The following is a 23,136-nucleotide window of genomic DNA, read 5'->3' as shown; positions in this document are numbered from 1 at the left end:
CCGGCCTCGCCCCACGGCACCCCGCAAGTGGCTGCAGCTGGGGGTGCCCACCCTGGAAGCCCCCCAGAGCCACGCTGCAACACACCGCCCGTGCACCCGAGGCGTGCCCAGCGCAGCGGGCAGCGGTTGGCACCCCGACGGGCTGGAGAGGCCTGGGCCGGTGGCTGCAGGGTGCCCCAGGCCCGGGGGCAGCCCGAGCCCTCTCCTGCCCGTGTGCTTGTGCCTGCCCGGGGGGCCGTGCCGGGGCGAGGGGGGGGGTCTGCTGGTGCAAAGGGCACATCACCGGCGGGGTGCGCTTGCACGAGGGGCGCGTGCTTGCACGAGGGGGGTGCGCATGCACGAGGGGCGCGTGCTTGCACGAGGGGGGTGTGCTTGCACGAGGGGCGCGTGCTTGCACGAGGGCGGCGAGCGCGCAAGCCGCTCGCACGCCCGCAGCAGGACCGCACGCCTGCAGGCGGGCCGGGCGCTTGGCCGGGAGGCGCGCGCCGCTGCCCCCCCCTTCCGCGCGCCTGCCAGCCGGCCCGCCTCCACGGCAGAGCCAATCATGCTCCTCCACTCCGCCGCCTCTCTTCGCCATTCGCCCGCGTGCCTGCCAATCTGCCTCCCGGTGCCCGGCGGTCTGTGACGTCACGCCGCGGGGCCCCCGCCGTAGCCCAACGGAACGGCGGGCGGCGGCGGCGGCGTCTCGCTATTGGCGGGCGCGGGGAGGGGCGGGGCGGGGCGGCGGGCGCGGCTTTAAAGCGGGGCCGGGGCGGCGGGCGAGCCCCGTGCGGACCCCCGGTGCCCCCCCCGCCGGGCGGATGGAGCTGAGCTGCGGAGTGGGGGGCAGCGCGGCGGCGCCCCCGGGGCCCGGCCCCGCCGCCGCCGCCGCTCCCGCGCCGCCTATGGAGGGCGAGGAGTACGAGAGCCTGCCCAGCGGCGCCTCGCTCGGCACCCACATGATGGCCGGAGCGGTGGCGGGCATCATGGAGCACACGGTGATGTACCCGGTGGACTCGGTCAAGGTGCGTGGCGGAGGGTGGGGAACCTCCGGCGGCTCCTCCCACGGCTGCCGGTCGCGGGGGGTGCGTGCAACGGGGTACCGGAGGTGTGCGGGAGCGCACCGGGGGTGCCCGGGAGTGTGCGCACGGGGGGTGCGTGCACGGGGTGCGGGGCGTGTATGCACGGGGGTGCCGGCGTTTGTGCAAGCGGGAGAGCACGCGTGGGGTGCTGGGGGTGTGCGGTGGTGCGGGGAGGGGGGAAGTGTGCAAGGGGTGTCGGGGTGCACGGGGCTCCCGGGGTGGGGAATGTTGCTTGGGGGGAGCAGAGTTGTACCGGGCTGTTGGGGATGGGTGCTGGGGGTGGGTGAGGAGCAGGGTGCTGCGGTGTGGAAGGTCCCCGAGGTGTCACCCCCCGAGGTCTCCGATGGAAGCCGGAGCTGCGCACCCACCCTGGACCCGTCCCTGCAGCCCCTCGGGTGCCATCCCAGGCAGCCCCAGCGTCCTCGGCCCCGGCGAGCTTTGCGCAACCGGCGGTGCCAAGGTGTGCGCTGGGCCTTGCCGCTTCCCGCTGCACAAGCAAAGTCCTCGGGCTGCTCCCCGGGGCGGGAGGTGCCGCCGGTGCCCTCCGGCGTGGGGCTGGAGCAGGACCCCTCCGAGCGGCTTTTCCCTCCCATAGTGCTGGAATTCCAGCCCATTCCAGCCCAGGAGGGAAGAGCTGGTGGGCCGGGGTGGTCCGTCTGTCTGCTCGCCGGGATGGCTGCAAGGGGTGTCACCGACCTTCCGTGTCACCCCAGCCCCGTGGGAGCAGTGGCTTTATTACGGTCGGGGCTTATAAAGGGGCTGCAGGTATGCCGGTGGTGGTTGGGTGTTAGTGCAGATGAGCTGCTTCAGACTAACGAGTGTGCTCTCGGTGCTGTTGAGTGTGCACGAGAAGACCCCACGGCATCACCGACGCGGTAGGAAGCATCATGAAGGGTATTTCCTCCCTCTGCCCTGCCAGCATGCTGCTCTGGCGGCTTAAAAAAGAGAAAATAAGGTTGGGAAAAGCCAAACACCCTTGATATTGTGTGGCTGGTGCTGACAGATCCTCCGTGGTCAGGAAAGGCTGCAAGCAGATGCTCTAATTTCTCCTCTTTTCAATGCAGGGCTCCCTGAAAGAGTAGAAAGAGGAGAGGAGAGGAAATGCCTTCGCTTTGAGGCACTGGAGGTCTTGCCAGTGTGCTGCGATAAGCATTCAAAGGAAATATTCTTTGCTTTTTTCCGTGTTTTCCCTCTGGGTCTGTGCCTGCTGGACCTGGCTCCTAGGTTTGGGCTGCTCCGCATCGCAGGTCCCCCCGAGGCGCGGGGTCCGTGCCCACCCCGGGTGCCTCCGCACCGGCTCCTTTCACAAACAAGCCTGGTATTTTCTGCCAAGTCACGGTCAGAGCAGCGTGTCGTCACTCTGGACTTCATGGTGTTATTTAAGAGGGCATTTCCTCTGCGGGGAAAAAGGGAGAGGCAGAAAACGAAAGTTGTGCCCGGTTTCCTGGAGCGGGAGGTGCTTTGTAGGAAGGTGAAAATGCTGATTTCACTGGGCAGTGAATTCCCTGGTTGCTTCACGGCTGCCAGCGCCTCTGCTGGGAGAGTGCCGGGGCAATGCCTTGCGCTGGGAATAATCCCGCTCAGCAAACTGCCTTGAAGTGCTCGGAAGCAGATAAAATACTCCAGCTGTTGGCTGGCTGCGGGAGAACTCCGGCAGAGCCTGGCCAAGGTCACCACATGTGTCGCGGGCAGCGTGAAATCCCGAGCTGCAGGCTTTGGGTGCTGCTCCCGCGACGCAGACGTGTTCTGTCTGCTACGGGGAAAGGTGAGAACTGACCCCAAAAAGGCCTTTTTTTGTAATGGGAATAACCAAATACCAATTAAGCTTGTAAGAGCAGCTGTCTTTCACTTTACCATGGGCAATGTGCCGCTCTCCTTCCACAGGAAAGCAGCAAAGCTTCCTTAGTCTGACTTTCTGGATAATAACGACTGGGATCGGTCACGGCTGAGCAGAGCCCGTGGAGGAGGTAGGGGCTTGTGGATGCTGCAGAAAGAGGCATTTCAGGCACCTGGCTAGATCGTGCTGTAGAGGAAATGTTTTGGTTCCAACAAGTCACTTCCTCTCAAAGAGAAACTGAAAATGTTTTAATTTGAGGAGTTGTTTGCTTCAGACACTCGCACAATTCCTGAGCTTGACGAGGTCGGGGTAGGGCAGGCTGCGATGGTGGTGTCCTGTTGAGGTGCGTCAAGGCAAGCGGTTAAAATAGTGCCCTGTGGACCTCTGTGAAGCTCATAGATCCGCCTGTGTGGCGGCATACAAAACACCCAGAGGTGCTGTTGGTGCTCGTGGGGCAACACGTGCCGGGATGTGATGAGGGAAAGTGTAAATCCGTGATGCACGTGCCCGTGCACAGCCCATGTGCTGTAACTTAAAGCGTTGCTAGTCGTATGTGTATTTTGCAGCAAAGTCGCTATTTGTTTAGTGGGGAAATGTGTTACAGGTTGTGTTTTACCAACTAAAGCTGCAGCTGGAGGCTTGTGATTATTGAGATTTGCTCGGTGTCTTTTTCTTCCCATCATTTTACTTCTAATGGTAAAGAGCCCCTTGCAGCTGCAGCCTTAACTGGACGTTGGCCTCTGCCTTGCCCACTTAACGCCGTGGTTGTAGGAAAACACTGGCTTGAACTGCGGGTTTTTAATGTGTGCCGATGGTGTTTCTCATAGTGCTTAGGCTTGTTTTGTTTTGTAGCTGCTGAAAACACAGCTGTCCTGGCAAGCCTGATCAGTCTTCAAATTAATTTTAGAGATCAGCCTGTCAAGGACTTCTTGTGATGGTGGCAGAAGGGAGTTTCTGGAGGACTCCCCTGGAGCCTCCTCCCTCCTCTTGCTTAAGCCATTTGGTGGCTTTTTGCAAGGCTGCTGGAGCTGGTTTCCCAAGGCAGGTAAAGTAGCTGCCTCGAGGACACAAAGAACAGCTCTTGTCCCCTCCTGGGAACTAACTGCTGACGGGAGACAGCTCAGGGAGAAACTGGAGATGTGCTGGGCTTGAACCTCCCTTCCTCACAGCGGATGGCAGTTGCAATAATCACAAAAAGTCCTTGTTCCAGTCCTAACCACATTGCGGTCCTTCTCCGTGAAAACCTGAACAGCTCCTAACCAAGTTGGTGCAACAAGACATCTGTAAGTTGACCTTGCTGTGGCTGTGCGTGGTTCCTAACGGGTACGGGAGGTCCTGTACTTGTCCAGGACAAGTGCGATGGGGCTTGTTGGGAGGGATGGAGCCAGTGTTTCAGTGGCTCCAGCGAGGACGGTCAACCGTGGGTGACCTGCCTGGTGCAAGTAGGCTTTGGAGCTTCCCTGCTGGTAACTGAGGTCTTGAAAGCACACAAGTATGACTGAGGGCGGCAGGGCTGACGAGCGCCTCTGTGAGCTGTTTTACTGTGGTTTATTTAGACTTTGGGGTTAGGGACGCTTGCCTTGGCTTGGGTTTGGTGGTGGGAGGTTCTGCATCCACCCGTCTCAACACAGGTCCAGGAGGAGCAGTTACTCTTGTTTCAGCTGATAGCGTCGGGGTGCTGGAAACTCACGGCTAACCTGTTCGACTGACCCTGTGCTCCCCTCCCGTGGCCTTTGTGGACACGGGTGGGTACCACACCAAGTGTGTTGCTTGTCTGGGGAGCTGCTCTAGCTGGAAAACAGCCTAGCAAAAAAGAAAAGGGGGTTCAGGGCTCGAGCGTGGTGTGGGTCATGCAATAGCGAAGCCCTCTCTGTCCAGCAGGATCTGATCGGGTGGCTGAAGAAATGCTGCTTATTTCCTGGTAAAGGCATATTGTGTTCTCCGTGTCTTTTGTTAGCTGCAGGGAGACCAGGGTGGTCTGGTCTGTCACATGAACGTGCAGGCTGGACTTTGAGAAAGCATGCCATGCTCAGAAAAAAAAAACAAAGACAAATTATATCTGAGCCTGTTTGTACAGTGGCGTGTCAAATCAGTGACCCTTTGCAAGAATATGCAGAACTAGAGACCTGACTCTTGTTAGTAAAACAATTCTAGATAGAAAACAGCCCTGGACTATTCCTGTGCTTCTGGCAGCAGGAAGGCTGGGTCCTCTCCCCCAAACAGCATCCGTAAAGCCGGTGCTGGTCCTCAAACAGCAGGTAACCTGATCAACCTGAAACTGTGACTTTTGGTGTTGCTTCTTATGCCCAAGCTGAAAGCAGGAGTACCAGGACGCTTGCGGTTGTCAGTGCACTCTTTGCCTTATGCAATGGGGATTAATCTAAGTAGGTGGAGAAGTATTTCTTGGCTGATTAACGACAGGGGGGTGAGGCTCCTGGAGGAACTTGCTGGCTTCAGATAGGTGGCAGGAGCTGGGGGGGTAAGGGCTGCATAGCTCAGAGCAAATCATCATCGTTCACACCATGATAAACTTATCCGGGATGAAACAGAGCTGAACCTGTTTTCAGCTCTGTGCCTCTTGCGTTGCAGCAGCCACACAGGAGATCTTGGTTTTGGTCACTCCTTGGGCTGTTGGTCCTGTTTGTGTCCACAGCTTTAAGGCAAGGTGCAAGCCTGTGGACCTGGCTGTGCTGGTGGTGATGCAAACTGCAGCGTGCCTGGGTTAGGTGGGTACAACATACACTTACCGCCCGCTCTGGGCTACGGTATGAGCTTTTGAACCCCTCTAGGGTGCCCCAGATGATTGATGGAAAAATAAAAATTGATATTTATCCATTCTCATGTGAAAGCAACTGGATCCTCAGTAAGGGTGGAGATACTCAGGGTTAGTTCCCAACAGCACAGCACCACGTGCTTTGGTCCTGCACGTGCCAGGCTGATAGTTTATTGCTTTACAGGAACACTTATCCCTGATTACCTTTCTGACGAGATGGCGCTGCTGTGTGCTTAAATTATACTGGCTGCTTCGAAGGCATCCCAGCAACGGACCGGGGTGAGATCGAGATCTCCTGGGGTCAGTTCTGGAGTCTGAAGCAATGCCTTCAAGTTAAAACTAGCAGAGCAAAAGAAAAAAAAAAAAAAAACCAAACCAAAAAACCAACATAGCCCAGCTGGATGCGACCAGCTCGCAGCGTGGCTCGTGCTGAGTCACGCTGATGGTGGAGCGGCTGCCGGGAGTTCCTCCGGGGCATCGTGAAATCCAGCCCCTCCTGACGAGCATCCGTGGGACGGGAAGGTGCAGAGACCTGTGGAGGGGTTGCAAGACCCTTACGCTCGCTCAGCGAGGGCTGAGAGGTGGATTTAAAACCTGATTTTAAATTCCAAGATAATTCAGGGCTGTTGCTGCCTTCACAGGAGGATTTTTTTGCGCCTTTGGGTTTATTTGCAGCGCTGTTCATAGGTTACAATGCATTTAGTGCTCTGAAACAGGAAGCTTTGCTTGAGGCTGCAAACTCCCTGTTGTAGGGTGATGCCTTGTCAGGACCACCGGCTGATGCTGAAGTCTGAAATGCAGCTAGCTGCTGAACTGAGGCACTTCGCAAATGTAACTCCAGTGCCATTTTTTTTTAGAATATTTACTACAACTGCAATAATTTGTTTGGTTTAGCCTCACGTATTGCTTTGCTGCTTTCATAGCTTGGTTTTATTTTACTGGGTTAAAGTCTTGAATTCAGCTCTGATCTCTTCCTTGGTCTTGGAAAGTGTAAGTGGAAGTGCTTTGCAGTTTCCAGTAACTAGAGTGGTTTGTGGAATCAAAGGTCCAAACCTGAAACAGTTTAATTGGCTTAATCTTGCCTGAAAGCTTAGCTGTAGTATTGCCTCCTGGCTAATTAAGTGAATCGATAAGCTTGAAGGGCCGTGTCCTGAGGAAGCGTGGGGGTGGCATGGGCAATCCTTGCCTTTCCAAGGGCTGTTGAATCTCTGCCGAGGATGGAGCCATTCGTGTTGCTCTGCCTGCCAGGGCAGCGCTGGTGTCTGCGTGCTGCCAAATCGTTCGGGGGAATATTCTGAAGATGGGGTGTCCCAGCTCACGGGGTGGAAAGCATCCTTCCTCTCAACCCCGAATGACCTCTTAATTGCACTTCACCTTAAAAGAGCATTAATTTGATGGAGCCTGTTGCAGGTTGCTAAACACTCATCTCCTGTGGCCATGCCCTTTCCCAGGAGCCTTCTGTGTTTGTTGTTTCGAGGCACGAGGCTGCCCCCAAAGGCTGTATCCCTTCAGACCGGTTTCGGTGTGGTGGGGTGTATCGGCCGTGTTGCAGACCGGCAGGACTCGTGGGCTGCTCAGCAGGAGTAGCAGAGCCCTTTGCATCTCGATGCTCTAGGTTTGCTTGGTCTTGCTGGGACGCTTGTAGAGGTTTAAGCCCTGCCAGTGTCTGTCCCGTCGCTGGTGGGAGGTGGCTGGGGTCTGTGTCCTGCAAAACCCGTCGTCGCAGGTTGGCATCGTCATTGCAAGGGCTTTGAGCGTTGCTGGTGTGTGATGGCATCAGTCTGCAGAAGCCTGAAACAGAAGTAATTTTTCCCACGGTGCATAATTAAGTGATGGCAGTGAGTTTAATAGGATGCTTTGGATGCCAGAAGCTGAGCTGGCTTCAGAAATCTGTGGAAGAAAAGCCCATCAAGGACTGTTGAACAAAGGTGCACATGAAACCTCCTGGCCCAGGCTGTCGGTGCTGCAGGGCACCAGGAGCTGGGAGGGAAGATGGGGCGAAGGACGGCTCCGTGCTCTCCAGGCTGCTGGGGGACATGGTCACCCCCTGGGTCTTCCTTGGGTCGTGTGCAGGAGAACGGGGTGGCCCTTACCTGACTCTCCTTCTACGGGGGGGGTTACTGCGGGTACCCCATTTTCTCAGCTTGCCCTCTAGGAAACCTGTTTCCCAATCGCGCGGGCTAACTCTGCATGCCAAGTGTCAAAAGCAGCTGAGCCACTGCAGGAGAAACAAGCCGGGGCAGAGAGCCGGGAGTGTTGTAAGCAAGAGGCAATTAAAGACCTAACTGTATTTCTTCACCGAGTCTTTTGAACAACTGCGGTAGCTTAATTCCCTGTACTTCCCGTGCATAAACAAGAGCAGAGGTTACACTTCCCTTGTCTGAGCAGCCTCCTAACCTTTTGGTGTTGCAATGGGAGCGTGGAGTTAATCTCGCTGGTCCGGCAGGCAAAGCGTGGATAAATAGTGCCGTGGCCCTGGCGTGGGTGCAACTGGGGAATAAATCAATTATTGACCCCTCTAAATGGTCTTGGAAGTCTTGTAGCTCTTTATGGCTTGTGCTTGTTGCATTGAAGACGGGTAACTGAGGCTTCTCCCTTTGTGTGCTTTGTTGCAGACAAGGATGCAGAGCTTGCAGCCGGACCCCAAAGCCCAGTACAGGAGCGTGTATGAAGCTCTGAAGAAGATTGTTCTTACAGAGGGTTTCTGGAGGCCTTTACGGGGGATTAATGTCACTATGCTGGGGGCTGGCCCTGCCCACGCAATGTACTTTGCCTGCTATGAAAAAATGAAAAAGTCTCTAAGTGATACTATCCAGCATGGAGGAAACAGCCACTTGGCCAATGGTATTTTGGGGTTTTTTTGCACAAAAAAAAAAAACGTGCAGTTAACAGCCTGTCCCTTGCTTGCTTCACACGCTTAGCCTGGCATCCTTCCCTGTGCTCTGCTCCTGGAAGAGCTGCTGTAGGCAGCCTGCACTCAGCCTGACACTGTAAATACCCCTACGGGAGGATGCAAGATGCAAACGTAACCCCGGGCTCGCAGGTCTCGGCACCCGAGTGCTGGGGAGGCAGGGGGGAGTCAGGCAGGCGAGTGTGGTGCCTGCCCTCTGGCTGAGTGCTTCTGCTGGCCACCATGCTCCCCTGAAACCTGCGCCCTGTCGTGGGACGACTGGCTGCCTGGTAGATCTCTCTTCCAGAGGGTAGAGATGGCTGTCGCAGCAGGGTCAGCCCTTCCTGGCCCAAAACCCCCCATGGCACTCTTGTGCGCCCTCCAAAGTCTTAGTCTAACCTAGATTTCTGCTCTACTCTCTCATCTCAAATTATTCTAGCACAAGTCGCCAACATATTGGGCAAGAGGTGTTCAGATGCAGTCGCAGGCTGCTTCTGGCTTTATGTTGAAGGCATCATCTAAACCTCTTGAGGTCTGAAGTACAGGTTGTTCCAGATGCCTCCCTTGGAGCTCCAGCATGGTAAAGTGCGCTGCATCTTCTGTGCGCTCGCATGCTTTGTTAAAGATTTTGCTTCTACCAGGAAGGCTTTCGCTTTTAGGTCCAGCAGTACCACTGAAACAGCAGAAACCCTCTAATTGAGCAGGCAGGGCTGTTACCAAAGGGTTTGTGCAGAAGACCTTTCTGCCTGGTCCTTGACACGATGTGACGGTAGGAATCTGCCAGGGCAGTCACTTGACTTGACTCAACCAACTCAGTTAAGGGTATATAATATTTTTCTGGCTTGCTGCTTTTTGCTACTAATGTGCTGCTTGTGTTTGCCTTTCAAGTAGCTACAGGCTTTCAGTACCAGCAGGAAAACTGAAGCACTGTGTTAATGAGAAATGACCGAAAGTCATTTGGGCAAGAGAGAATTTGAGATGGAAACCTACATCAAAGGAGAAGGTGTGGCTCGAGAGGCCCATCCTAGAGCCAACTGCAGAATTATTAATGGCTGGCTGGATGTTTGCAGAATCTGTGCAATTAGTGTTTAAAACAAGACTGAGTAAACAGATGAAAATGCCTAATTAGGGATGCGCTGAGCCAGTTCTAAACATTGCTCACTTCTCAGTCCAGCGCAGGCTGAGTGAAGCCGGTGGTGTCTTGCACAGGCAAAGCCTTGCGAGTTGTAGGGAGTAGCAAAGGTGACGGCTGTGATCCTGTGAGCCGATCCTGGTTTCTGTCAGGCTGCTCGGGCTGGGCTTTTCTCCACTGGGAATGAGTTGGAATCATAGAATCATTAAGGTTGGAAAAGACCTCTAAGATCAAGTCCAACCGTCAACCCAACACCCCCATGCCCACTACACCATGTCCCTAAGCGCCTCATCTACACCATTCCAGGGATGGGGACTCCCCCACTTCCCTGGGCAGCCTGGTCCAAGGCCTGACCACTCTTCAGTAAAGAAATTTCTCCCAATGTCCAATCTAAACCTCCCTTGGCGCAACTTGAGGCCATTTCCTCTCGTCCTATCGCTGTTACTTGGGAGAAGAGACCGACCCCCCCCTCGCTACAACCTCCTTCCAGGGAGTTGTAGAGCGATGAGGTCTCCCCTCAGCCTCCTCTTCTCCAGGCTGAACACCCCCAGTTCCTCAGCTGCTCCCCATCAGACTTGTGCTCCAAACCTGTGTTGCTGGGCTGCAGCTCCCCCGGCAGCGGTCCCCGGGTCCTTGGTGGGATGGCAGTGCCCGAGCAAGCCCCTGGCTTCTGAATCTTTTGTTTTGTTGAAGGATGCTCTTGTGTCTTGCAGGTATAGCTGGGAGCGTGGCCACGCTACTCCACGACGCAGTGATGAACCCCGCTGAAGGTAATGCCCTGTGCTGCACCCCGTTAGCCTGGGACACCGAGCACACCCTGCCTGTCTCAGCAGCTTAAGCCCTTTGCTTTAGTGACTCTGCCCAGCTTTAGTGAGCCCAGACAGGCCACTGTAAAGGGATAAATTCTGCCTAGCTCTTTTACCTTGCTTGCCAAGGGGTTGCACAGCATCTGCGGGGCGTATCGTGACTTCCCGGGAAAGCTGGTGTCACCCTTCCTGACACGATGCTGTCACTACTCTGCCAGTGCAACTTTACTGAAGTGGTGGTGGTTTTTCTGAAGCTTTGGACCACCCAAACAAAACTGAGCTCAGGCATGTTGTTAGACAAATGCAGCAGCCGGTGGGACTGTTGCATTCTCGGGTAGGCAGAGTCTGGCATTAAAAGGACTAACAGCAAAATGCAGCTAAAATGAAGACAATCAGCTGGACTGCCAGCTCTTCAGTGTTAATGGACTGGACTTCTGAGTTGGCCCAAAGTCAGGTTTTTCTGAAGGAAAAAATGTCTCTAGTGTTTAAAATCCTTTTAATCATATCCTGATTAAATGAATTAAGTTAATTGGCCTTTTGCTGAAGTCAATGCAAGTTGTTCCGTTTCAGGACTTGGGACGTAGGTGAGGTCTGTCACACTTCCCCGCTGACGTACAGTTATTTAATCACCTTTCTGCCCTTGTCCTCTTGGTATGCCAGTGTTTCCGCACAACGGCTCTGCACCCTCACAGACGCATCTGAGGTCCTTATCAGTCTGCATTAATGCCTTTCTAGCTGGAAGTAAAAGTTCCCTAATTAAGCTTGAGGAGAGGAGCGGATCAGCCCCTGGAAGTGCAGAGCTGTTGAACCAGGGCTGAGCTCTGACCTGCTTCCCTCGCTTCCTGCATTGAGGTTTTTTGGGGTGCACTGGGCAGGTTGGGGGGAAGCAGAGGACGTATGCAGGCTTTTGGTAAAAGCCTGTCGATAAGTTGCTCATCGCTACAGAAATGCCTGGTTTATGTCCTAGCAGTTTGGATTTGGAAGGGCAAGTCGGGTCTGGATGGTTGGGACTTGGAGCAGGGTTCAGCCTGGCTCTTGTGATGACCAGGAAAGATGTGCCTTGGCTAATAGGTCTTTATCTCCCTGCATCTGTCCTGCCGGGGCCGTCTGCCCTGCCTTTACCCCCTGTGGCCGTTGCCTGGACCAGTGGTGAAGCAACGGATGCAGATGTTCAACTCGCCCTACAAGTCCGTCCTGGCGTGCATAAGGACAGTGCAGAAGACGGAGGGGTTCGGTGCCTTCTACCGCAGCTACACCACCCAGCTCACCATGAACGTCCCCTTCCAGGCCATTCACTTCATCACCTACGAATTCATGCAGGAGCAGATCAACCCACACCGGGGGTACAACCCTCGGTCCCACATCGTCTCCGGTGCCATCGCGGGGGCTGTAGCCGCTGCTGCCACCACTCCTCTGGATGTCTGCAAGACCCTGCTCAACACCCAGGAGAACATAGCCTTGAGCTCTGTGAACATCAGCGGACATCTCTCGGGCATGGTGAACGCCTTCAAGACCGTCTATCAGCTGGGGGGCATTGCGGGGTATTTCAGAGGGGTGCAGGCACGCGTCATTTACCAGATGCCTTCCACAGCCATCTCCTGGTCCGTGTATGAATTCTTCAAGTACTTTCTCACAAAGCACAAGCTGGAAAAAAGAACATCCTTGTGAAGGACTTAGAGTGAATGCGAGCCTCCGTGTGCCCTCCGTGCGTGTCTGTGCCTGCAAGCCAGCGAGCTCTGGCTCTCCGCTGAGGAAGGTGCCAGGTTTCTGGTGGATTCACAGCTGACGTCCACTTCTCCCTCCCCAGGGAAGGAGGGATTAAAGTGGTCCTCAGTCACGTGTCCCCCTCCTTGCTTAAACAGTGAAATAGTTTATAAAGACTTATAATAATATATATATTTAATAACTTTATTTTGGAGAAGTGAAATGGCTAACTGATATTTTTCTCTGAATAAGTTTGAAGGTGTAGTTTACTCCTCACCAGAAGGCTTAGGTTATACAGCCTAGGCTGGTTTTTTTTTTTACAGCAAAGAAGCAAAATATCCTGTCACAGAACTTACTTTTTATATAAATATAAAATAGATGGATAATGTTTATCCTTTATTTTTCTATGTAGGCATTTGGGTTGTTTTTTAAATACTATTACAGCTAGATGCTGAGCTGTTTAAAAAGGGCTAAATTCTTCCATCCTGTGTAAGGAAGACACAAAAGCATTTATTTTTATAGCCAGATTGGCTTTAATTATACAGCATTTAGCCCCCGGACGGTGGCCAGGATTCTCATGTGGGTGTCAAGGTACTTGGTACTCCTTGAGACTTGCTGGGATGGGGGGGAGAAGGAATGGGGACAGCGCTTTGGGAAACTGTAGGACACCAAGGAGAGGCACCCTAAAATACCTGGTCACTTTGTGGGGGAGAGGGGGAAACTATCGATTCCATTTTTTTACAAGGAGACTCTTAAAAAAATGTAGATTTTAAAGAATAGTATTGTTTTTGCAAACACTTTTTTTAAAGGTACATTTTTATGGTGTGTGATAGCTGAACAGCCTTTATCCTCCCTTAATTTATTCATACTTCTTTTTTAATAAGGCCCTGATCCTGCTTACAGGATCTCGATAGCTGGTGGGATCGAAGCAGGGTGCACGGAGCTGCTCTGCTCCCTGGGGGGGACCGGAGCTTCTGTTTACAGTTCGGCTGCCGCGTCGCAAGGGTCGCATCCTGGCAGCACCAAACCAGCAGCAGACGGTGAAAGCCTTGGGAAAGTCTTCCCTGCAGAACCAAAGCCACCTCCCAGCCCATGTTTGACAAAAAGCTGCTGCTCATCTCTCTTGGGGAGGAAAAATATCAACCTAGAGATGTTCCTTGTGCTGTGGGTTTGGTTTTGCTGCTGTGGGATGCTGAGCTTTGCGGTGGCCAGCAAAGCCTGCTCGGGAAGGGTGGCAACCTTGCTGCGTGCCCTGCTCCTCCTGGGAATGGCTCTTCCAAACCAAAATGCGTCCTTTAGCCAGTTACGTGGGTGATCAGTAGCTGATGAGGGATTTTAGGGACCTGGATGTGTAAATACGTTACAGGACGCCGATCGGCGTGTCTCCATCCTCCCGGGAACTTGCCCTGCCAGCAGCAGCTGGTGTCTCGAGCTGGCACCATCTCCTCACCCCCTTACCTGGGGCAGCTTGTGCGCGGCCGTGGAGATGTGGCTTCAGCTTGCTGGGGGAGCCGCAGTGCGATGGGCAGCTTTTGGGTTGGCACGTGGCACTGGAGGTGTCCGGGTGGGTTGCGTAGGGTGACACTAAGCAGAGCTAATCCTTTTGCTCCGTTACTTGGAGAAGGTAAATCGAAGAGCACCTCTCTGGGTGGTGTTGCGTGTGCCTTGTGTAAATTAACCTTCTACCACTGATGATGATGGAATGAGCTTCTTGATGCCTTTTTGTCACTTAAACTGAATGAATCACTGTGTCAAATGCACCCTCTGTCTTAAAGAGTAAAAATTGTAAGCTTGAGGCCACTGTCTCGGTGGTGTAGCTGGAGGAAGCCCTCGGCTCTCTCCGGAGATCCTCGAGGCTGGAGGTCTCTGAGCTGTCTGTTAGCCTTGATGTCTTTTTCTATTGACTTTAGAAACTGGAGAGTCACTAACAGGAGCCAGAACTGCACAAAATATTTCCATCGGAGATGGGCATAAACACTTAGATGAAAATTTTGGGTCACTTTAATATTGAAGAGGCAAACTGTAGCACAACGTGGAAGGCGACAGCTTTCAGTGCGACTTCAGTAGCTAGGAGTCATACTCGGCAAGCGGTCCCCAGGGCCTCATCCTCTTCCTCTGGCTGCTTAGCTTTAATATTTCTGACTTCACCTTGGCTATTCTGGGAGAACTTCATCTCCGATTTGGAGTAACCTGTGAGTAGCTGGGATGCAAAGGCTGGACTTGCCCAGGGACAGAGCCCGTGGCTGTGGGGCGATTGGGAGGGTGGTTGTGGTTTTGGCCAGCCGAGCATCGTTCTTGGAGGGGGAGGTCGCGTCCCATTTCGGTTGCTAGCCAGAGCATGTCTGGGAACCTCCTGGGTGTCGAGCACAAATCATTATCAGCCAGGTTTTCTTGGGACCTTGCTCTGCCTTGAGCTGGGAGTGGGTGAGGAGCACTTGTACGTTTATAGAGCTCTTTACGGATTGCCCCGGGTATCCGATAAAACCAGACTTCCCATTCTGCAGCTGGGAATGTGCCCAGTTGGTCTAATAGTTGCGGAGGTCTCTTATATGTTTAAAATGTTCCCTGCTGTACGTAATGCTGGATCCCCCGGTGAAAGCCCCTTCGCCAAAGCCCCTCCTTGTCTCTTCTAGGTTTGCATTTGAAAGTTGTGCTGCGAGTCTGAAGTTTTATTTTAACCTGGTATGTGAAACATGTACTGCTGCTTCGTCTGCAACAAACGCACATATTATTTAAGGGGGAGGATGAGTAACTTTGTCTGCAGTTCTTAATTTTTATTTTGTTTTGCCTGCCTTGGAATTCAATGTGTTTCCTTAAATGTATATTTAACAATGCAGGAGTTCATTTGTGAAATGCTGCTACAGTTGTATCACTGGAGCTCAAGGAAATAAAAGATTCTGATTTTTGTCCTTTTAGGCTCATGCCTGTGGCTTTCCTTAGCTGTGCAGTTGGGCACCGAGCTCCAGCTGGGGCTGAGCAGCAGGAGGGTGTCGATGGCTCTGCGCGCTGGCAGCTGGGCAGGCTGATCTCTGGAGGAATGGTGCCTTCTAGTGTTGCCTGCACACTTGGCAGGCTCAGCACCTCACCAGCTGAGTCAGATAAAGCCCTTCGTCATCACACTGGAGGAAGAAAATACTTCTGGGAGGGGTTTTGCAGCCTGGCAGGAGCTGACATCTGTATTGTGGGCTTGCACTCCTCTAGGAGCCGCTGAAGAGTTTTGAAACGTTGTCCTCTTGGCCATGAATTGGCTTCTGAGATTCGCAAAGCAAACCCGCAGACTGGGGCTTGCTCAGCAGCGAAGCAAATTCCCAAATTGGAATTTCTTCCCCTCTGGAAGAAAGTGCATGGGGTGAAGGCCCTGGGGGAGCTCTTGTTTGCTGAGGTTTCAATAACATTTGCTGCATAATTTGAAGGGAAAAACCCAGAAGATATTAAGCTGCTTTAGATCTTACCTTCCCCTTCAGTGAAAAGGAAAAGACACGTTCATTGGTACGGTTTCTGCACAGCTCTGGTGCTGGGGGTGGAATGCTTCCCTCGAAGCTGGGCTGAGCAGCATCAGGCTAATCAGAGCGACTAAGCTGTCCCCAGGGCAAAGGGGACCCCCGGGGCCTGGCCAAGGTGGGCTCTAGAGGAAAAAAGTGAGTCTTAACCAAAACATTTCAATTACGAAACCTCCAGTGCAGAGCGACTGTTTCGGCTCTGGGTGGAAAATGTTTCTGGCCCCGAGGTGGCTCCGCGTGGGGATTTTGGTTTCCAGCTTCGTGCCCGACGCAGGTGACTCTGCTCTGGTCCCGGCGGTAAATCGATGGTGTTATTCGCCGTCCCAGCTGCTGCTCTGGGAGTTCGGGGGCTCCGCAAGCGGAGCGGCATCGCTGCGGGGGGGGGGTAACCGTGCTGCGGGGGGGTGTCCCACGGGCTTTGCTAACGCTTGGGCATGTGCCCAAGCAGAAGGAATTCCTCACCTCTTTTGGTGGTGGGGGGTTTTTTTTTGGGGGGGGCAAAGTTTGGTCTACCATACCTTATTTCTAAATTTGAATCTTTCCAATCTTGTCAGGACGATCTGGGGTTCTTGCAGTTCCTTTTCCTCCTTTTCACCTCTAATAAACCTGCGGAACTGCCCGGTCCTTGTTCCAAATCTAGCATGAAAACCAGGTTCTCTTAAAATAACATTTCAGCTTACCGAGCGCTGTGCAGCTCCGATTTAAAAAGAAGAGTCTGAAACTTCTGGCTGTAAATCCCCAGCTTTAAAAATCTGGAGCTGGATCTGAAGGATTATTTTGGAAGCAGCCTCCTGTAATTTCGACAAGGGGACGGAGCATAATTTGTTTCCTTTCAGTTTTTGTTTAGAAAACGGCAGGTTTGGAGTAGACGCTGACCCCCGGGGTATGCACCTTCCAGTGATACAGGAGGCATTGATTTCGGCGTGTTCCCAGTGCAGCCGTTCAGAGATGAGATCCCAAAGATGAACTCTTCCTGGGAGGCAGCCAGCCAGCAGCTCTGCCCCAGCCCCCCAGCTGGAATAATAACGATAATTACAGGGTTTGGCAGGTAACACCTACCTGGGGAGGGAGGGGGTCTGGGCTGGCTGCAAAGGGAAGCAGCAGCGAGGTGCTGCTGTCCTTGGTCCACCCCAAAGGAAAAGGACTTTCCTGTCCTCGGCTATTCTGCCCTTTCTCTTTTCCTTGGGGTTTTTTTTTTTTATCTTCAATGAAAAATCAAGAAGGTGCAATGGACTGTTGATGTCCTGGGGTGGAGAACAGGCTGCCTTGCCCGGCTGATGAGCTTAAAGATCAAAAGATAAAGTGCTATTTATGCTCAGCAAAATGTTTTTGACAGGTTTATATTTCTGTTTGTGTTGTAGAGTAAATATTTAATCTCTGTTCCCCTGCGTAGTAAACATGTGTGCAGTCCTCAAAGGTGAGGTATGTAACACGCTTCACGCGTACCTCTTAAACACTAAATACTGGTTTTATGTGAAGGCTGGAGAGGACCCTCACATTCCTCTTTATCATAGTCACCATTCAGCTCCATCTTATTCCCAGTGATTCCCCAAGAAGTGAGAAATGCCCCTGATATGTGTCTGCACAGGAGGGAATTTCTGTGCTCGGTGATACGTGGTTATAGGGACATGAACTACGCCATTAAACTTGCAGCTAAACTGCTGGTAACAATTCCTGTCCATCCATGTCTTCCCCATTAGACCCAGAGGGACTAAGGGATTTTTACCCCTGAATTTCTCAAAGCTCTGAATTAAGTCTACTGAAATAAAGGAAAAACGCCCTGAAAAACTAAAAACCCGTGGAAAGAGACTCCGTGCCCTTGCAAGATGCCCTGGGAGAAGCTTTTCTCACCTGCCCGAGAGGGAGACGTGGCTGCAGCCTTTGGCCCCAACATCCCCGAGGACTTCAGGCTGCTCTCCCTCCGTTCGCCTGGTGAGTAATTTAAACTTTTCCTATATTTTCTCTGGTTTTGGTTTGCCTAAAAGTTGTCTGACTCCATTAAATGCTTATTTTGTGCTGCATCCTACTGGTACTGTAAATAATAATGGAAAACGTAGCTGGTTATTGAGGGAAGTAAAGAGATATTGTTCATTAGGAAAGCGTGGGGTGGCTGCAGAACTGGGAGCGCCTGAGCTGAGCCCCAGTTTTCCCAGCAGGAAAAGGCTGTGGTCGGGAGAAGGGGATGATTTTTCCCTGGGTGGAGAAGGCTGGCTGAGATGACTGGAAAAGGCTGAAGGACCTCTGCAAAATATCACGTCGATGGTTCTCTCTTCTCCCTTCTTTCTGCTTTAAACCTCTGGCATCTGCCTGGCTCGTTGACGGCCGTGAAGTGGAAATGGGGAATTCCTGCAGCCGAGCAGGAGGGGACGCGTCCGTGGGGCATGCGGGTACCGAGAGCCCCAGTGGGAAACAGCAGAGCAAGCAAAGCCCGAGGGTATCGCCCCGGCTCCTCCATCACCTCCAAACTTTCGGGATGGCTCCCCAGGAGGAGGAATGAGCTGCTGGAGGTGCCACCCGTGGGCACGGGGCACTTACCAAGGGCCGTGACACACCGATGTCCCTGTCTCCCTGCGGGCTGGGTGGCATTTTGCCCTGGGAACGCATCCGATTTTCTAGTTGACACTAATGGCTTCTTTGGAACCAGTACAGGTTATTGTGTAAATATCTTTTGAGGGTGTTTTTTAATGCATCTTATTTATCCGGTAGACCATAGCAACACCTTAAACTTGCAGGATTTCCTGCAGTGAAGATCTATAGGGCTTCGCTTTGCTATGCCCAGCACTTGGTTCTGTATTGAAGTCTTGGGTTGGTACCAACAAATAAATTCCCTTCTACTGTGCAGTCCGTGTTTTATAAACTTCCCAACTGGTATTTTTCCTACGGGTCTATAAGTATACAAGACAAGCAGAAGAGGGGGAAAAAAATTAAATAGCAACTGTAATATCTCGAAGCTTGCGTGGGTGAAAGGAGAAATAGCAACCGAGGGCTTTGCCGGAGGGTGGAAGGTGCACCCCGAGCATCAGTCGTGAGCACGGCGGGATGCCGGGGGACGAATGCTCCTGGGACACGGGACGGTGTCTGGGATGCCATCCGAGGGGACTCTGGCAGAGACGTTAGGGACAGCAGCGGGTGCAAGGGCTACGTGCCCCGCGGGACGCGGATGCTCTCTCCTGCGCCGCCAAAGCCCCGGCGTTTGGATTTTTATTTAAGTCGTTTGATTAATCCAGGATCTAGGCTGTGTTTGTTCACCGCGTATGATTATTATCTTTGTTTCTCTTCAAATATTGTTTCTGCTTTAAAGGGTAATGAACATAAAGGCAAATATCTCACCTTTTCCCTCTTGAAATTTCGTTAAGCTGCGTGTTTACCTTGGATGACAAGATGCAGCCCACGGAATGAAAGGTTTTCCGGCCACACCTTAACCCGCTATCTTATTCTGCCACGATTGCCCACAAAAGGAATAAAAACATTTGTATTTATCCACAAGATTTGATTCCTTTTAAAAGACAAGGGATCCGTTTGTAGAACAGGTAAGTGTTTTCCACCCGGCTCTGCAGGGGTAAATCTGTGGTGGAGCATTGCAGCACGGCCAAGCCCCGGCTGCGGACGGCTATGGGGGAGGTGAATGTAATTCCAGCTCCAAATATTGCCAATTTTGGGCTGTGAGCCTTTTGGTCCTGGAATTCATACTCCCAATATGCAGTATCCATCCCCAGTGCAGCATCCTCACCTTTGCTTCACTTACCGCCTGTTTGGCTGCCAGCACAGAGACCCCAGTATTAGTTGTTTTGGTGGGAGGGGGAAAGCCAGGCTTTCCCCCTGTTTTCTTGTTCACCTGCTACCATTTGCATGGCAAAACTCTGTTTGTCACTGCCTGGAGGAATCTGAACCCTCCAAAAACTGCTCAGAGATGCAGGTCTGCAACAGCCAGCACAGCCCAGCCACTACCACTGGTCAACCGGATCCTCCAAGTACATTAATCACCTTCATTTAAAATTTTCTATTATTTTATTTGCTTTAAAGCTTTGCCCCCTGTGACGTTTTTAGCAAGCGGTACGAGAAGTGTGCAGTGATGGGTGCCCCCGGGGCTGCTTTGCAGAGGAGATGAACGGTCTCCGGGTGAAAGAGAGTGTGGTAGACAAATACTGCAGTAATTCCTCCTTTCACCAGCACAAAGAGAGGATGAGGAGGGTTGGTGTGCCATTGACACCCAGCAAAAAGCCACGCGGCAGGGCGGGGGTGAAATATTGGTCATTTGCTAAATAAAGCCCAGAGGTCGTTTGGGCTGGGAATGGGGAGACCTGTGGGAAAGCTGCAGAGAGCAAAGGGTGCCCCCGTCTCTTGCTGATTGCAAAATCTGGGTGAAAATTGAGTAGGTCTTGGTGTCACAAATCAAATTAGTTCCTTGGTCCCTCTTCTGAAGCCTGAGCTCCAGACCCTGGGTTAGGCGATGCCCTGGTACTTTGGCTATCTGGTGCCCGGGCGTGGGGCTGCCTTGTGTTGAGTTGGATCTTGCAAAGGCGTCTTGAAGGCTCCCCAGGTCCCGCTCCAGGATTTTTGCCGTAAAATTCTCTGTTTGCCTATTATGGTATGAACCCCCCCACACGTTTCCACACTGCCTGTGCTGATGGAGACAAGGCTGTGGCTTTGGGGTGCAGTCCTGGGTCTGGGAAGTTTTGCTGCTGGTTTTACTGGTGACCATCGCCATCTCCTCGTTTAATGAGGGTGAGTGGCTGGCTCTTGACTTGAGATGGGAAATGACCCGAATCATTCTGGATTTGGTACCTCTTCATGCTTATGTCATCAAATACATCACGTTTCTGGGGAGCAGGGAACTGAGCCCCCATGATGTTTTATATGGAAGCTTGGGGCTTCCTGGGGACCTGCTGCAGAAGCAGTGCAGGATTGGTGCCAACATGAAGTTATCTCTGTTCCCTCTTTTTTAAAGGGCTGAAGGATAAAACCTGTAATGAAGAAGTACTGCTTTAGGGGGAAAAGTTTTGGTGGGAGGAGGAAAGCCAGGCTTTCCCTCTGTTTTCTTGTTCACCTGCTACGATTTGCACAGAAAAAATCTGTGTCACTGCCTGGAGGAAACTGAACCCTCCAAAAACTGCTCAGAGATACAGGTAGCTACTTGCTGGGGAACAGCATGGATATCCAGACTAAAACACTGGGATTTGGGGGAAAAAACTCTGTTTCATCATGAAAACTTGCCTGGGAGCTGAGCACTCTGCATCGCCCCGTCTCGTACGTGACGATACCTAGCAGCAAACAAATCCGATAGACGCTGGCAGTACTCAGAGTCTAGAAAAAGGATTAATATTATCTAGCTAGTACAAAGGGAGCCCACGTTCTGCTTGCTTCAGACCCGGCTGGGGAGGGAAAAACATCTGTACAGGTTTGAGGGGAACATCTGGCGTCTGCTGCAGCCTCTGGGCTGCTCGGTCCTCCGACAGCCCCAGCCCCGCGCCCAGGCTGGGGAGGGAGCTTCGCCCTGGTCCCGAGCGAGCGGCACAGCCCTTGGGACGATGTTTGTAAAGCATTCGGACATCTTTCCGCAGAGGAAGCTATTCCGGGTGTACCCCAGAGTTATTCTATCCTGTGTAAATCCTGCAAATCTCCACCCCAGAAGCCCGGGCGCTGCCATCCCCCATGAGAAAGTGGCTCCAAATGAATACCTGCTTCGCTAGAGCTCAGCCGGTGCGTTTTCCCAGTTAACCCAGCCATTCATTCTCAGGGGAGTGGTGAAGAGCCCTGGGTGCCCCCACCCAAGCTCTATTTGCAGAGAGACTTGTGCTAATCCCTTTGCTTTCCGGTGCGGCACGAGCAGGACCCCGTTGTGCCGCCTGGGCCGGGCGATTCATCGGCCGCTGGAAAAGTACCGCGGGAGGCTTTGCCGAAGAGCCGATATCCCTGCTTTTACCTCTCGATAACACGGGGGCTTCAGGAGGGGGTCCCTCTCTCCTTCTTTGCGCTGTCACTGCTGAGAGTCCTGAGCCAGCCCCGCCATCGGGCGATGCAAACTGTTAACACAGAGGATGTAAAATCATATTGCCTTGGAAACTCAATCTTAAAAGCTGGGAGTATCTCCCTGGGAGGCTGAGGTGGGCACGGGGCTGCGCACAGCCAAGGGGAGACTGGCCTCACCCTGAGGTTATACCACCTCGAGTCTGAAAAAACCCTGATTTTCTGGAAACTTGGTTGCCCCAAAAGGCTCTGGATGCAAAGAAGAGCTGGGGAGACCATGCGTGGCTGGTATCTCTTAGAAACCCAAACCCTAGCGCTGGCAAAAAACCCAAAGTGGGAAAAGAATTGGGCAAAACCAACAGCTACAGCCTGTGAGCATCCTCCCCCGCTGACTCTGCAGAGATCCCCCCCTGCTCCGGCACCGGCCGCTGGGAATGTCCCGCCGGAGCCTCCCTTACGTCCTTGCTCTCCCTGCCAGCTTTCCGAGCAGAGGGAAAGGCCAACTCCCCTGCGGCTCCCAGCCCTGCCCCTGCCCCCGGCAAGGGCATTGCCGGGGGGTCCACGGCGAGGTGACCACGGGTGACGACGTGGTGACCCTCTTCCCCCCCACTTTCCTCTTTTGGGCTGGAGGACAAAGCAATGAGCCTGAGTCCCTCGCTCGGACACTCGCTACCCCGCTCCAAAAGCCTTTTTCTTTGCCCCATTGCCTTTTTTTTATTTTTTCTAAGACCGGAGCATTTCAACACAAAACCCACCCATATATGCTTCGCTCCTAACTCCTTTTCCTGTAAAAATACTTGTCTTATCTCTTCATTTTCCCTTCTGCGAGTGGGCCGCCATAAATTACCACAGGCAGACGGCTTTGGAAGCACTTCCAGGGCTATTCGCTGCGGATTTCTCTCCGCCTTCGGCTGTTCTTAATAAACGGTGCCCAGACCATAACAGAAGAAAGAGGAGGAATGCGCCTTGGATTTTTGTGAGAGGCAGCGAAGGAGTTTCCCATGGGAACGCCAATCTGGAAAGCTGCATTTTGCCACATCTCCAAAGTACTTTTTTTTTTTCCTTTTCTCCCCCCCTTTCCTTTTCTTTCCCCATCGGCTGTCCGTCGTGGTGAAAATCTGCCTTGATGACTGTGCCACTCGGCTTCTCCCATGTTTCCCTGACCCCCCCCTTCGGCATCGCTGCTGCCGGGGTGGCTCGGGGCGGAGGGAGCCCCAGGTGGTCCAGCACCTCGAAATGGGCTGTGGGACTCCCTGCCGCGGGACGGCCTTGCCACCTGGGTTAGAAAGAGATGAAGTCTTTCTGTGGATGACAAGAGCATCCAGAATACGAATAGTAAATATTGAAAATCCTCGCGGGTTTTGAAGAGCTCTAAATCCTTGCGCTTTGTGGCTTAGCTTGCCTCTCTTCTTGGGGAGCACCCGCACATCCTAAAAGACACAGCCTGGTGCTCGTCGCTGAAAGGT

At 53.0% G+C, this 23,136-nt stretch overlaps 1 protein-coding gene across 2 annotated transcripts; it reads left to right on the top strand.

Annotated features, from left to right (window-relative positions):
- The first annotated feature begins 761 nt into the window (after positions 1–761).
- On the top strand, positions 762–15,118 carry SLC25A37 (solute carrier family 25 member 37). Of its 2 annotated transcripts, XM_075175010.1 has the most exons (4): positions 762–1,004; positions 8,287–8,515; positions 10,407–10,463; positions 11,647–15,118. In XM_075175010.1, exons 1-4 carry the CDS (start codon positions 801–803, stop codon positions 12,165–12,167), a joined length of 1,011 nt encoding a protein of 336 aa, XP_075031111.1. In that variant the 5' UTR covers positions 762–800; the 3' UTR covers positions 12,168–15,118. The 2 variants fall into 2 exon arrangements, with proteins under 2 accessions (XP_075031111.1, XP_075031110.1); XM_075175009.1 differs by lacking the exon at positions 762–1,004 and having other exon boundaries at positions 8,440–8,515; positions 10,387–10,463.
- The last annotated feature ends 8,018 nt before the right edge of the window (positions 15,119–23,136 follow it).

Source organism: Calonectris borealis, chromosome 27, assembly GCF_964195595.1.
Source record: "Calonectris borealis chromosome 27, bCalBor7.hap1.2, whole genome shotgun sequence".
Classification (NCBI taxonomy): Eukaryota; Metazoa; Chordata; class Aves; order Procellariiformes; family Procellariidae; genus Calonectris; species Calonectris borealis.
Note: the sequence above shows the minus strand (reverse complement) of the source record. Positions and strands in the feature narration are given on the sequence as shown.